This window comes from Akebia trifoliata, chromosome 4 (genome assembly GCF_017979445.1).
Source record: "Akebia trifoliata isolate Shusen 1 chromosome 4, ASM1797944v1, whole genome shotgun sequence".
NCBI lineage: Eukaryota > Viridiplantae > Streptophyta > Magnoliopsida > Ranunculales > Lardizabalaceae > Akebia > Akebia trifoliata.
The window spans coordinates 739,814-755,978 of record NC_141378.1 but is presented as its reverse complement, the minus strand read 5'-3'; the positions used below and the strand labels follow the sequence as shown (position 1 = coordinate 755,978).

General features: G+C 36.2%; 1 protein-coding gene across 1 annotated transcript; it reads left to right on the top strand.

The window, feature by feature from the left end:
* Nucleotides 1–637: 637 nt before the first annotated feature.
* On the top strand, nucleotides 638–15,284 carry LOC147402720 (calmodulin-binding transcription activator 2-like). Its single transcript, XM_086438048.1, has 14 exons — nucleotides 638–802; nucleotides 932–1,016; nucleotides 2,627–2,746; nucleotides 3,334–3,449; nucleotides 4,109–4,197; nucleotides 8,456–8,498; nucleotides 8,707–8,884; nucleotides 8,967–9,095; nucleotides 9,186–9,514; nucleotides 11,456–12,025; nucleotides 12,205–12,896; nucleotides 13,712–14,291; nucleotides 14,440–14,763; nucleotides 14,842–15,284. Exons 2-14 carry the CDS (start codon nucleotides 977–979, stop codon nucleotides 14,983–14,985), a joined length of 3,354 nt encoding a protein of 1,117 aa, XP_086294174.1. The 5' UTR covers nucleotides 638–802; nucleotides 932–976; the 3' UTR covers nucleotides 14,986–15,284.
* The last annotated feature ends 881 nt before the right edge of the window (nucleotides 15,285–16,165 follow it).

The following is a 16,165-nucleotide window of genomic DNA, read 5'->3' as shown; positions in this document are numbered from 1 at the left end:
TTGTGATGAATGCACGCGGTTGACATGGCAAGGGCACAAAATCATAGATCATTTTCAGCGGGATACCCAAGAAAAGATGTACAGTTCTGTGCCCTTGCCACATCAACCGCATACCAAGACCGCTTGCATTCATCATTATTCATGGTAATGTGCACATTCCACGTCATTTAAATATATTTGAGTATTTTTTTGAGTCAGTTTATTATTATTGTTGTTTAATTATGAACTTCAAACCTTCTCCATGAAAAAGGAAGGGGAAGAGCAGATTCCTTGGTGGCCACGCACCACTCCACATAATGGGGTATAGCCTGCGGGGCATAGGGACTAGTCTGGTGCAAGCAAGCTGGCCCGGATACCCTTCGTTAAAAAAAAAAAAAAAAAAAAAAAGAGGAAGGGGAAGGCCATGATGTAGAGTGAGGTGAGAAATTTGATTAAACGGAGCAGAAGATTATCAAAACGTAGCGGACCCAAAAGAGTGTGCATCGTGGCATTTTTTGGTTGGCGGATCAAACTTTAGGGCTACACTTCATTCCAAGTCCACGCTGGAGTAGAAAAGTCAAGCATGAGTGCAGCACAGCTGATGAGTGTTCAGTAATATCTACTACATAACAGGGGTAATCCTGTCAAAGTAAATAGCACAATCCTACTTTCAGGCCTCGATTTCCCGGAAAATCCACTTTGGCTGCTGCTTCTTCTCACCTTCCTATGCCTAGTACCCGATTTCTCTCTTTAATTCATTCGCGATTTCGCCTTCGAATATTCTAAAAATTTGCAATTTTATTAATCTCTCGATCTGATCAAGGTGTCTTCTTCGTCTTTAGCGAATTCAACTTCGATTTTCTCTGTTCAGCAAGTCTATTAGATTCAGATTATCAGAGACATGAGATTCGACTTTTCGATTGGAGTTCTGATGTGGCGTTTTCATGGTTAGGATTTTTTGAGATCGAACTGAAGAACTTCTCTGATCAATTCGTTCATGGCGGACGGTAGGCGATACTCGTTGGGTAATCAATTAGGTGAGAACTCGACATTCATTTTGGAGGTTTTTGTTCTTAATTTTTAATATATTGGTTGTCTTTCTCTTCTGAAAGGCTTAATTAAGGTTGAATAACTTTGATTAATGTCTCGAAACATGGTAAATTCTTCGATCTGTGTTGGATTTTTTAATTTACATGGCAATATCACTTCGAAGTTTGGGAATAATGACGTCATAAAAAGATGTACGGCTTTACTATTCCTCCGTTCAACACCATTGATGAGATGCTACAATATTAAAGGATCACCTTGCTTGTGTCATCGTGACCTCTTTTATAATAAAAATAAAAATAAAAATAAAATGATGATGGTATGTATGGGCCTTAGTTGGAATTCAACTAGTTGAAAGACTTACCCATCGAGATAATTCTATACGTAAACAAAAAATTAACCTCAGTTTTGGAATCTTGGTGTTTTGAATTGTTGTTTGAATTGGAGTTCTTGAACAAGTATGTGACGAGCACACACACACACACACACACACAGCTTTAAAAATAATTAATTCGGCTGGTATTTATAGGCAAGGTGTTGGGTAAATATCGTACACTTGGCCATTGCGGTATTCTTTGTTCCAGCCATTGTTTGGCAGTATTAAATCCTAGATCATACACCTGGCCATTATGGGGTTCGATACTCCACATCTCCATTTACCTGTTAAAAAAAAAAAAAACTAGATCAACAAATGTATCAAACCATCATATTGACGCCGCATTTTGCTATTACGGTGTTGACCGATGAACAATCCAGGCTGCCCTAGACAACTTGACAAGGGGAGCAGCTGGTTTACAAATAACAGGAAGCTAGATAGAACCAAGATGACGACGTCTTTTCTTTTTATAAGTAAATCATATGTAAGAGAAGGGGATGTATCCCACAAAACAACTGCAAGCTTGGAGAAATCCAAGAATGCACACTGTCCATCTAGAGATCAATTATGAACCTTTTTTTAGTCTGTCTAATTTCAATTCTTGTAATCATATTATAGAATTTTACTAATGTTTTTTTACTAGTTTGGTGATGACCTCAGTTTTGGGATCCATATCACCCAAAATTTTCTTGGTTTTAGATCATGGAGTTCCCCAACTATCAAGACTCTTTTGATAAGTAGTGACAAAAAAGGATAAGCTTGCCTTTTGCCCATAACCCACTTAGGATATTGGGTTGCCATGTAGACCCTGCTTTCCATCTTTTTAAGGTTAAGTTCTCCTATATTGGGACTTCATTTTTTATGTGTTCTTCTTGAGGAGTTGCCATGTCTGTTCTATTTTAATAACTCCCTTCAACCTCTTTTTTTATAAGTAAAAACTTATTATTGATAGAAAGCTAGGCGATCAAGCTAAGCAGCCTAAGAGAAAAGAGATAGAAACGTCAATTTACTTTGAACACAAAGACGCACTTCAACTTATTTAACTTATTATATTTTGAGATAACTACTGATTTCTAATGGATGGAATATAATTGTGTTTGAACTTTGTAGCATACTAAATTGACCCTCAAGCATTGGTAGGTTTGCGTAATTGGTGGCGTAATTTATGTGCTGAGATATCATTTTAACTTTGTTTACTATGATTTTTTTGAGTTGGATGTGCAGATATTGAGCAGATCCTCTTGGAAGCACAAAATCGATGGTTGCGCCCTGCTGAAATTTGTGAAATTCTTCGAAATTATCAAAATTTTCATATTGCTCCAGAGCCTCCAAATAAGCCACCGAGTATGTTTCTTTGGTACAATTATTATCAACAATCTCTCGACCTCTTTCTTTGTTTTATTTGTTTGATTTCCTTCTAGAAATTTGACTCAAGGCCTTGATCAATGTCAATCATAATAGTTCTTTTCGTCTTCAAGTAAATTTTAAGAAAACGATACATTCTGTATTTAATGGATTATGGATCCATCACGAATGTATGGTATAGCAATCATGAATGTATGATATAGCAACCATTTATGCTAGACTACTAATTTATGTTCCATTTTCTCGCCAAAACAGTGCTTTCACATAAAACACTTCTTTTTTCTTCCTTTTTCTCCTGTTTTGTTTAGTAGTTTGGAGTTTGGACACTTGCGCTTTTACTTCTTTTCAAGTCTCTAGTTGCTCTATCAATTCTTAGGCTTATCTCAGTGGGCTATCCTCACTTATATTAATAGTGGAGCAGGTTCTGTCTATTTTTAGGCTTATCCTGGGCAGACTCCAAATTTGAGTTGCCATTGTCAGTAGTTTGATTTTCACTTGGTTATGGAAGTATCCTCCATTCCACTATTTACTCTTCATTTTAGTCTTATGTGCATTTTCCTTGTTAGGTGGTTCACTTTTCCTTTTTGACCGAAAAGTTTTGAGATACTTCAGAAAGGATGGCCATAACTGGCGGAAGAAAAAAGATGGGAAGACAGTAAAGGAAGCTCATGAGAGACTCAAGGTGAGTGTTACAGGAATGGTGCTTTTGTTGTACTTTCCAGAATATAGCTTTGGAAGGCCTTCTTTGTGCCAATGATTTGAAAGGTGGTGCCGAGTTCTTTGACTGTTTCGCTAAATTTTTGTTATTGTGATTCATTCTCCTTTATTTGATGTACTTTTATGATGAAATCTTCTCTGCAAATGCTTATTTGTCTGAGTTGGCAAAGAATGTTAGTGTTAACAGGTCTAAGGTTCAGAGTAGGTTTTTTTTTATAAGTATAAACTTTATTGAGCAAAAAGAACAACATACAAAGGGTTGATCGAGGTGACCAACCAAAAACTAAGAACCATACAACAACTCCCATCTAAATATAAAGTCTTCGAAAAACACCCCTTTAAAATTGGGATCTATCTTTGTCCAAAAAAACCACCACCCGAGAATGGTGATCATAAGCTCGTGACACTGTGTGACTTCATCTTTGAAAACTCTCCTATTCCTCTCCAACCATAATCCCCAAGTAATTGCAAAAGGTAAGAGCTTCCACAAAGTTTTCAAAGTTGTTTTCACCTCTGAGTTAATGATAGGCTTCCTCAATGGAAATATCAAAAATGCCATATATGTTGAAATCGTTCTTGGTATATGTGAAATTAAAACTAAAAGGTTGTCTGTATACATTTTAGGCTGGAAGCATTGATGTTTTACATTGCTACTATGCCCATGGGGAAGAGAATGAAAATTTTCAGAGACGCAGCTATTGGATGCTTGAAGAGTGAGTATGAAAAAAGTTTATATCTATGTTTTTATCAATGCATTCTTTTTCCTCTTCATTCCTGTATTTTTCTTGTTGAAATTTATATTATCTTTTGTTTCTCTTCGAATGGACATAGTTAATTTTGATTAACAGACCAGCTTTAGCATTCTATTTTTGAACTCTGTGATGCATAAAAATTTAACCTTTGCAATGGTTGATACTCTATTACATAAGTAATATATTTTGAATTTTCGTTGCTATTTGGCTTTGATTACAAATGTATTGCCTAATAATATTGGGACTACCTTATAATCAAGTGATTTTGAGACCTGCTTTCCTTTGACTGTAGTTCCCATAAGTTGGGTTTTCTAATCCCATAAGTGATTTATGTTATCTCTCACGTATTGAATTACTAAAATTGTGATCAGGGAAACATTTTGTACTCACTGATCGGTGCATGTCTTCTTTCTTTGTTGGAATAAGGCCATAAAAGTGAGAAACCTTTTAAAAATAAAATAAAATAATCTGTGTAACAAGGACACAACGCATCTCTTGACCAACAAGGATACAAGGCATTCAGCACCTTCAAGAAACCCAAAATGCTAACCCTTCATACCTTTTTTTTGTGGATAGGTGCAAATAAATTAATCAAATAGTGGAAAAGAAACACAAGGTTAACCTCAGAGGTTGAGGACATACCATTATGGTTATTCCTCCAATACCTGGAGTCTCTGTTGTCAGAAGGCATAAGACTATCCAAGATAAGATCAATAAATCTGGCAACAAAATTCAATTCTCATTTATTCAGATTCTGTCTGATGCCAAGGTCCTAGGATAGAGCATCCTCAGTATCACCCTTCGGATGTTGACAGTTTGCTTTTGTTTGTTTGTTTGATAAGGAGAATAGAATAGGAAACTGGGTAGTAAGCATAGTGTCTCCACACCACACTGGGTCTTTAAGACTATCTATGTATGAAACTCTTCTGGTCTGTTCTGAATATACTGCAAAACACCAAACCCATGAGGGGATCCACTTCTTATGCCTTTCTGACCCAATTCTTCACCTTCACCACCAAATTTATCAACAGCAACTTTCTTCCATATGCTAGAATACTCCTCTGGAAACCTCCACAACTACTTACCAAGAAGGATTGTGTTCATCAACTTCCCACTTCTAGTCCCCAGACTGCCTTACATTTTAGAATCAAACTTTATTCCATTTCACCAAATTATATGGCAATTCTCACTATCATTCCATCTACATTTTTGCCCACAACATTGGTAGGGAGAAGGGCGACATGAGAGAGACAAGGAAGCTAACCATGCACCTTTTGATGAGTGACATGGAATATTTTAATTAGATGTAACTCATTTTTTAAATAATTAAAATAAAAATATGAAAAGGAAAATAAAATGTTTTCATGTACCATAGAGCTGTCCAATAACTTAATAAACATAAATAGACTCATGATATTAAACAAATTTAATTGAGCTCAACAACTTAACAAATTAGTGTATGAAGTATAGAATACACCACCCTCTTTTAGATTTATTGTGTGAAAGACAATCATTAAGAGAATGAGTGGAACTGCCATATATGTAGGGTTTAGGGGATCGGCTGATCTGACTTTGGAACGCCAATCCAACTCTAGGTTGATGCTTTGTGAGTCTTAAAACCTAGGTGACTTGGGATCAGTTGGGACTTGGGTTAACATGGGTCTGATTGACTTTTATCTTGTTTATATGAGTGGATTTGGTCTGTTAGCCAGACTCGTACTTGACTTGGCCTTTGGGATCAAATGGGATTGGGTTGGAATCATCTGCATTGATCAAGTCTACTTGGGAATTGGTGCCGAACGATGTACCAAACACAATCCCTTAAACCTTGCTTACATGTCAGGAAGTGTATTAAGATTTGTCAAGACGCATACATGCGAAATGTGTCTGACATAGTTAAAAAACTTCTGAAGTGCCACGTTGTTACACAGTTCTGAACACATGGCCATTTTAATAAATAAAGAATAAAAGACATACTATAATGGATAAAAGTCAGTTAATGCTGAGAATTCACAATATTATTTGGAGATTGATAGAGGATCAATCTTTTGTATTGAAGGAAGTATTGGGGGTTATCAGTATAAGATTGAAGTAGCAATGGGCAAAATCTGATGTGGAGTAGAAGAAATTAGCAGGTGCGAAGTTCCTTTTATTAGAAGCCGGATGCTAGATTAAGCTTAACTTCAGCAGTGTGCTCTTAGCTCTTTGGATCTTGTCAGTGGTCACAATAGGTGGTATTTCTAGAATGATCATAGTGAAATTCTTTTAGCTTTTGTAGTCTCATTGGCAAGGCGGACTCCAATGAAGTGGGAATCTGAGTTCTAATTCCAGGTCTTTGAATTTTCTAGGATACATTTGATGCTCCCTTGGAGGTTGAGGTGATTCATTGAATGCCATAATGGGTGGCAGTGTAGAGTACATTTGGAGGCCTTCTAACATGGTATACCTCATTAGGGAGTAGGTTGGCGGTTGGACTCTAATTTTCTCCTGCATATTATGGAATGTGTAGATATAACAGATTCTTTAGCGACGTGTAAATAGAGATTTGTGTACAAGAATAATCTCATTTTGTATAGGCCGCAACAGTAGAAATTTTGGACAAATGGACCACCGCACTAATGTATTTAAACATGACCAGGTTTTCATTTTGTTATGCATGACTTCATTTCTCATTGATGAATGTCATATAGTTGACTGTGATGATTTCTCCTAAATGGGAAAGGAATTAAATGAATACATCATGAACTTGGATTTGCATGTATTGCTGAGGCATTTAGGAGTTACTTGTCTTGTGCCAATTAGTATACTAATTGAAAGGAATGCTTTGAAGTACAAACTGAACAAGTTCTTCATCTTTCAAGAAGGTGTCCACTTGTTAATTCGGTAAAGTTTGTTATTTGAATACCACAAACTTGTATTCAAGATTTGCTTTCATCTACTAGCCACTGACCTGCTTGCTTACCCAAAAAAGAGGCTCTTCATCTTTCAATTTGTATGGAATATGTTATTTTTTCCTGTTCTGTGTTGAGTTCTGTCAAAAACCATAGTTCATTCATTGTTTTCTGTTGTTTCCAACATTTGTTTTTGTAGTTAATATGATTTGATCTCATGTTATTTTGTAATGTGGAAAAATTCAAGACCTTGGGTGGTAACAGATGTGTTGCAAGACGGTGAGGGGAGAAAAGAAAATATGGAATTTAGGGAATTTGGGCGACAATAGGAAAGGGGTTTCCAAAATCCCAAGAAATGTAAAACACAAAGCTTTCCAAGTACCATATTTTGAAATTATGATTAGGGGAAGGTTTAGGTTATAGGGAAGATTTGAAAAAGAGATTAATGAAATAAGGATTAAAGAAAGTGGAGAAGGATTAAGGGTAAAATAAAATGGGGTTTGTAGGTTTCAAGAATCCAAGACTTCCAGAAATCAACAATCAAGAATTCAAGATTTCTTGAAAAATCAAGAAAACAAAGTTTATGGGTTGGGTTCTTGAAAGGATTAGAGGGTTCTTGATGGTTTCTTGATCTCTCACAAATAAAGAAAAGAAGATAGATGATAAGAAGAAGATTAAAGAAAAAAAAAATGTCCTTTGAATCACCCCAATGATGTCTATGGCATCAACCATGTTGAATGCACCAACATTCAAAAGAAAACAGAAACTTCTTGTTTTTTCCATTCATTCTCCGTCAATAAACCCTAATACAATCTATAAATAAGGAAAATCAACCCAAAGTCCTAATAAAACTAAAATACCAAGTAAAATAACCTAATTTTCGTAACTTTCTTTCTCCTAATTTTTTAATCCTAATAAACTTAAATAAAAGACATCTTAAAGTTACCAAACTACCCCTGAATATTATACTAATACCATGGACCAATAAAAGATGAAAATAAGCCTAAAAAACATAAGAATAAAGTCCTAAAACAACTCAAAACTAAAAGAAATAACTAATCTAAAAAAATCCCGAATGATAAATCTAGACCCAATTAAGTGGAAACCTAAACAATTACAAATCTTTTGTCGGAACCTTTGACCGTTGATTTGATTTATGTTCCGCATTACAATTATTATTATTAATGTTTGAAATGGCGTACAACTTGCATGAAACTGTTGACTTTTTTGTGTGTGCTATTTTTCGATTCTTTCTGTTTAATGAAAAGCTCATCTGTGCACAGCAGCACAATATCTGTTCCACTTCTTATATTTGCCTGATGCTGCAGGGAATACATGCACATTGTTCTTGTCCACTATCGGGAAGTGAAGGTTTGACTTCAACTTGTTTTATTCATTGTTTTCTTTCATTTATGTGCTGAGATATTATCCAAATGCTCAACTGTATTGAATCAGGCCTTCATGACCATATGCAGATCACTTTTTTTCTTCCAAAGTATTTTATATATACAATTGTTATAATGACTTCTCAATTGGGTATCTGTGTATTATGATTATTTAAAATCTTTTTATTGTTTAGGGTAACAAAACAAACTTCAGCCGCACTAGAGATAATGAAGAAGTTTTATCCAGTTTCCATATGGGCAGTCCTGTATCTTCAAGTTTTGTTGGAAATCATAATCAAGTAGCTTCACAAACTACAGATACCACAAGCCTGAACAGTGGTCAGACATCAGAATATGAAGATGCTGAATCTGGTATATTTGTTACCTCTGCTTTCCTACTTCAATTGTTCAACCCAACTTTCATTCCAAACTAAAGCAAAATTTGATGAATTAGATAATCGTCAAGCAAGTTCCAGATACCACTCTTTTCCTGAGTTACAGCAATCTGAGGACAGGTCCGTGACATGCAAGATGAATTCTGGCCTCATGAGCTCTTATTTGCCACCCTGTCCAAGTAACCAATGTAAGAACATTCTTCTGAATTTTGCTTAACTTTTTGATCTGTGTGTCTCAAGGCACCTTTACATGATGGTGTATTTTAAACACTTGCCAGACAGTTATCATGGAGAGGAACCAGCCGTTCCTGGATTAAATTTTGTACCAATTGCTGAAGGAAATGAGGGTCGAGATAGTAATTATGCAGGGTTCGGGTTAAATTTTGAAACCCAAAAACAGCTCGACTTGCAATCCTGGGAAGAGGTCTGGGAACATAGTACAATGGGATTGCAGGGTGCACCTCTTAGACCACCAGTTTCTTCAACACAATCTGTTACCACGGGCTTTATCCCCAAACAAGAAAATTTGATGCTCGGGCAAAGTTCCACAGATGAGTTCAATATCAAGGAGTTTGGGGATGGATCAGATAGCCAAGGAAAATGGAAGGTACAAAATGTTCATTCGCCATCCAATGTACCGTATGCAGATCTCCATGCCTTAATTACCTTTAAGTTCTATTTAAATCTAAAATGTTTGCTTCTGCTACATAAACACTAATATTTGTGATACTAATGTAGTGCCATTACTATCTTTAAACATTCTCTTTTATATTCTCCAAAAACTGATATATGAAAGGCTAAGACTGTGCCATCAGTAGATTTCTTAAGGTATATCAGAGTTCTACAGGTCTATTCATGATGCAATTTACACAAGAATTATGCAACATGCTCTGCACAAGGAAAGAATCTGTTGTGGCATTGATAATATAAGTTCTACCCACAATCAGAATATGCCCTGTAAATTTTCCCCATATAAAATAAAATGAACTAGATTGAGATGGTTTGGGCATGTATGAAAACCAATGACGACAATTGTGAGGATCATTTTAGTGAAAGTTGAAGGCTCTAAAAGGATTAGAGGAAGACCAATAATAATCTTGATGGAGATAATAAGAAGAGATCTGAAGATACTTGCATTGATTGGAAATGTGGCTCTAGATAGAGTAAATGGTGATAAAGAATTCTTGTTACTGACTCTTATATTTAAGATAAGGTATAGATGATGATGACAATATCTCCCTTAAAGAAGTTTATCCAACATGAAGGCAAGCCTCTCAAACTTGTTTCGTGGACACTGTTGTTCTTATGCACTTGGTTCAAGTGGGATTAAATTTTGTATGATAAACAAACATGACATGGCGTTAGTCCTGGTGGAGTTCTATTAAGGAGGGGCATAGAAGCATACACCTTTTTGAGTTCAATAAGCTGTCTGGTGCTCATGTGTCATGTGTTCTTTGACGTTTCTTTTGTACTATATAATAAATTAAGAGATTAGGTTATAGTTTTTGGTGTTCTTAATGATAGAAATTATCGTGGGAAAAAAAATCTGCTTGCTTGTTGAAATTTGTCAAGTTCTTGGTAGCGTTTCTTAACATATTAACGGACTGGTTCAGAAATGGGTAGTTGCTCGTGGTTTATCATGAACTTTTGAACTGTTGGCTAAAAAGATCCTCCAGTAGTCCTCCTTGACAGTGTTAAAATCTAGTGTGCTTCACTGACCGATAACCTTGGAAAATTTTAACATCTTAACTGGATGTGTATCATTTTGGTTGCAGATTGTCTTCTTTACTATGATACCTCACTTTGCTAATGTCGATCAGTGTGATCACTGTATCCTAGGCTTTGAGATTAGGAGAGATGACCTTAATTATTTGCTGAGACATGCATTACCTAGGAAGTGATTGTACTAGGTATCTCTATCCATTTCCTAGAACCTAAAACCTAGGATATTAAGTGAACACCTTTGAATGGGTGACGCAAATTGTCAAATCCAACGTTTCATATAATAAAATCAATTTTCTTTTATGGGTTTTTGGCAAATTCAAGGGTGAACAAACCTCACAAAAAGTTGCTCATTTTTTGCAATCAATATATATATATATATATTTGTGTGCATGTGGGCAGGCAGGCTGGTGTGGTATGTGTGCATCTGTGCGAAAAAGGTTGTCTACATGTCTGGTTGAGGATGACAGTATCCGACATGGGAAATTATTAGAAAATGAAGTGTCGTTATCATGTAGTTTGTAAATCATTCTGATATGAATATAATAGATTAAAGAGTTCAGTCAATTCCAAATATTGTTTCTAAAAAGTGAAAAAAACAAAACTTTAGTATGTTTAGACAATCCCTGTCATCTCTGCCTTTTGGTTAACAAGTTTAAGTATTTTGGTCTTGATAATGTTTGCATATGCAACTTTTAGGTACGAGTGTTATTCTGAATTATCTATTTGCTATTTTTTATTGATATTCTACAGAAAACTTGCATCTAGTTCTTTCTTAAAATTTGTTTAATTATGTTGAGGGTTCTAACTTAATTTGTGCACTCAGATCACTTCTGATATCGATTCTTCTCACATATCTACATGGAACTTGGACGAGAAGTTACAGGCAGACTTAGCCTATGATCTGAGTACGAGATATCCTGAGCAAAAAGCTTATTATAGGGATTTACATAATACCTCTGAGCCTTTTTGGAAACACCCTGAACAGCAAAATGAGCTTTCTGTGCAAAATGATCTATTACAGATTTCAGATGCAGATCTTCGGTATCCACTGAAATTAGATATAGAGGACAATTTAACGATGGATGGAAGCTTCGATTACTCTTCCACAGCAAAACAGCTATTATCAGACGACTCAAAAACGGAAGGGTTGATGAAACTTGATAGCTTCACCCGTTGGATGAGTAAAGAACTTGGAGAGGTAGATGAGTCACATATACGGTCTAGTTCTACAACTTTATGGGATGCTGTTGAAAGTGAAAATGTTGTTGATAACTCCAGTGTGTCCCCTCAAGTGCAAGATCTCTACTTGCTGAGCCCCTCACTCTCACAAGAGCAACTTTTTAGCATTGTTGATTTTTCACCCAATTGGGCATATACAGACTCAGAAACTAAGGTATTAGTCTAGATCTTATATTATATCTAGTCCTCAGTTCAAGCATCTCAATTAAGTGTTGAATATTTGTTAGATCTTCATTATTGATAGGATGGCTAGGATAACCATGGAAGAAAATTTGCAATATCACCTTTTGTTGTTGTCATCCTTATTTGTCTCATAATCCATGATGTGAACAGGTTTTGATAACTGGAACATTGTTAAGGAGCCAACAAGATGCATCAAAATGTAAATGGTCATGCATGTTTGGGGAAGTAGAGGTTCCGGTGGACGTTTTAGCAGATGGTGTTCTTCGTTGCCATGCTCCACCACACACAGCTGGAAGGGTACCTTTTTATGTAACTTGCTCCAACAGGTTAGCTTGTAGTGAAGTGCGAGAATTTGAATTCAGAGTCAACCATACTCAAGATTCAGACATGACAGATCTCTATAGTGACATTGCTAATGATATGCTACTTCACACACGTCTTGCAAAGTTGTTAACTCTGGAATCTGTGAGTCAACCAATATCCAAAAGTGTTGGTGAGAGATCTAATATAAGCAGTAAAATCAGCTCGTTATTGAAAGAAGATGATGAATGGTTCCAGATGATAAATCTCACTTCAGAGAAGGACTTTTCCCCTGGTAAAGTGAAAGAACAGCTGCTTCAAAAGATAATGAAAGAGAAGTTGCATGCATGGCTTCTTCACAAAGTAACTGAAGATGGTAAAGGTCCGAGTGTATTAGACAAGGATGGCCAAGGAGTTTTGCATTTAGCAGCCACTCTTGGTTATGATTGGGCCATAGCACCAACAATAGCTGCAGGTGTTAATATCAATTTTCGTGATGTAAACGGATGGACTGCACTTCACTGGGCAGCATTACGTGGCAGGTGAAGTCTTTAAGACATCTTTGTTTGTATTTCTGCTAAAATATAGTTTGTTCCAGTGTTTTAAAAACCAGACTGGCCGGGTTGAACCAGACCCGCTAGAATAACCAATTGGCAGGCCTGGTTCTACCTGTTCAACCAATGACCCGGCTAGGTTTGAGAAAGGAGTGGTCCAATTTTTAGGTGAGTTTTAACATGCCCCATAACAATTTAGTGAATATTTGAGATGCCCCTTGTGTGTTGAAATTGATGATATGCCTCCTTGACTTGAGGTCTTCTCTTATATACTAATGGAAAATGAACAAACTTAGTAAGATTTTAATTAATGGGTCTAAATGGATACCACAATGGAAAAATGACATTACAACCCTCTAAAATTCATGCTTAGACCAAATTTAAAATAAAAAATCAGCTGGATACATGCTTTTAAAATGGAGCTAAACTCTTAAATTTCAAATTCAAATTCAAAAGTAATTTTTTTTCTTTTTTTCTTGGGTTCAAAAGTTCTTAAAATATTGTAATCTACATCTTGTGGCATTGGATCGATGCTTTCGATGTTGAAGTTACAAGATTTTGGGAAGGAACCAAAAATATTTACTTAATATTTCAATTTTGGATCCGACCGATTTGACCCACCGGTCAGATCGCTTTGGACCGACGTGGTCAATAGTCCGGGTCAGTTTTTAAACATTGGTTTGTTCAATTTGGTGGTTATTAGGATTTTCCAGAAGATAGTGTATATGCTATTTATTTCTCTTATTCTGAACTTCTGACATTCTTTTTGTGGATGCTCTTTCATGAACCCTTTTTAAATTCAGAGAACGCACAGTTGTTACCCTTGTCTCTCTGGGTGCATCTGCGGGACCATTAACAGATCCATCTCCAAAATATCCAGCGGGTAGAACACCTGCGGACCTGGCTTCCAGCAATGGACACAAAGGGATTGCTGGCTATCTGGCAGAAACTTCCTTGACTAATCATCTTTCCACCCTTACTTTGAAGGATGCAAAGGATGGTGATGTTCCAGAAACTTCCAGGGTTAATGCCCTACAAACTGTTTCGGAACAGATCGCCACACCAGTTAGCTATAGTGATGTGTCAGATGCATCATTGAAGGATTCACTTAGTGCTGTCTGTAAAGCTGCTCAAGCTGCTGCTCGTATTAGTCAGGTCTTTAGGGTGCAGTCTTTCCAGAAAAAGCAGTTAGTTGAGTATGGAGATGATCAATTTGGAATGTCAGATGAGCGTGCACTTTCACTCATAACTGTCAAGACACATGGGCCAGGACACAGTGATGAGCCTGTACACACTGCTGCTATCCGGATACAGAACAAGTTTCGTGGTTGGAAGGGAAGAAAAGAGTTCTTGTTAATACGGCAAAGAATTGTTAAGATTCAGGTATATTTTCTGTTCTTGCCTGTACTTGATTTCAAAAAAATTGCATTTTAAAATAAATCTAGGTTCTCTCTCTATTAAGTTTAAATTGCATTTTTTTATCTGAGTCCAGTTCATGAATTCTAACATCCAGTGTTTATGGTAAAAAAAGGCCCATGTAAGAGGTCACCAGGTGAGGAAACATTACAGAAATATTATCTGGTCAGTAGGAATTGTGGAGAAAGTAATTTTACGCTGGAGAAGGAAAGGGAGTGGGTTGCGTGGGTTTCGACCAGAACCACTTATTGAAGGCTCCAGCATGCAAAGTGAGCCCGCAAAAGAGGATGATTATGATTTCCTGAAAGAAGGCAGGAAACAGACCGAGGAAAGGTTGCATAAGGCACTTGCTAGGGTGAAGTCCATGGTTCAATATCCTGAAGCAAGAGATCAATATCGTAGGCTGCTTACAGTTGTCACGGAGTTTCAGGAAAACAAGGTAATTCATTTTCTTTTAACATATTGAAGCTAGTTATGCTCTTGAGCTTTCTTATATTTCCGGTTATTTTTCTTGCAGGTTGGGTGTGATAGATTTCTCAACAGTTCAGAAGAAGTATATGATGGTGATGGTGATGGTGATGTTGATGTTGATGTTGATGATGACCTTATGGACCTTAAAGCACTGTTGGATAGTGACACCTTCATGTCTACAGAATGTTGAGTGACCCTCTCTATAATAGCATTCTTTGCTCTTTGTAAAATTAGGTTTACTTTTCATTGTATATTATTTGCCTAGTTCCAGTATGTTGTTGGATAATTGGTAAAAAAAAAGAAAAAAAGAAAAATTAATATCTCTGATGATGCCGCTGCCTAATCATCATTTAAATCCAGCAGATAGAAGCTGTGTTGTTGTTCCTTTACTTGGATATGATTTTGTTTATACCGCTTACTTGATGTGTACAACACCTTATCTTTTGAACCAGCTAATGGAAACTAGCAGTATGGTGTTTCTATTTGCCATAGGTATCATTTTATTCACTCTTGTGGTTGTTGTGCACTTGCTTTAGTTATCACAGGTACTCTGTTGATTTGTTTCTCTTGGATGATGATCTATCAAAATTTGAAATGTCTTGTAATGTCTCAGTCATGATCAGGAGAAAAACCAAGGCTTTCTTGACTTTATGTTCCCAGGCAATCTGAAATTTGTGGTTAATATTTCATTTTGATCTCATGGTATGAAATTTTAAATCCTCACTTGTGTCATTGTAGTATTTTTTTTTTTTTTTTTTAATTTGCTAGACAGGTTAGTGGTTAGCATAAGAAGGGGTTCAAGGGGCTTGAGCCGAAGACCTTGGGAACAATCTCCACAAGGTCTTACAACTTTAGCTAAGTGGTCGATTACAAAATTTGATGACCATCACATCTGCCATGGGATGATGACAAAAATTGATAATCATCACCAAGTGTTGGATGGCGATTTATGGTAAAAAAGAATATTATAAGAAACTATTAATTTTTATATTGGTCAACATATTAAAATTATGGCATTTAAAAAGAAGAAGAGAGGAGAGAGGAGTGAATGTAGTTGGTTGCATCTAGATCCTCGTGTTATGTTTTGTATAAATTGGTTTGAATTGTCTTTTTAATACAAAATTCTTGAAAGATTTGACACAAGTACCACTATTGGGTATATAAAACTCTCAGTAAATAATTATATAAGCACATGATGGGGGGAGGGCCCACATATTGAAAAGAACTTTGCCCAGAAACGATGAGGATATATTCAAAGAAGAAAAAATATAGGAATATGATACATAATTACAGATTGAGGCATTGGATAAAATTATGCTCCACAATTTTTGTCCAAAGCTATAATAAAGTTTGTGTATAACTTCGTGTGC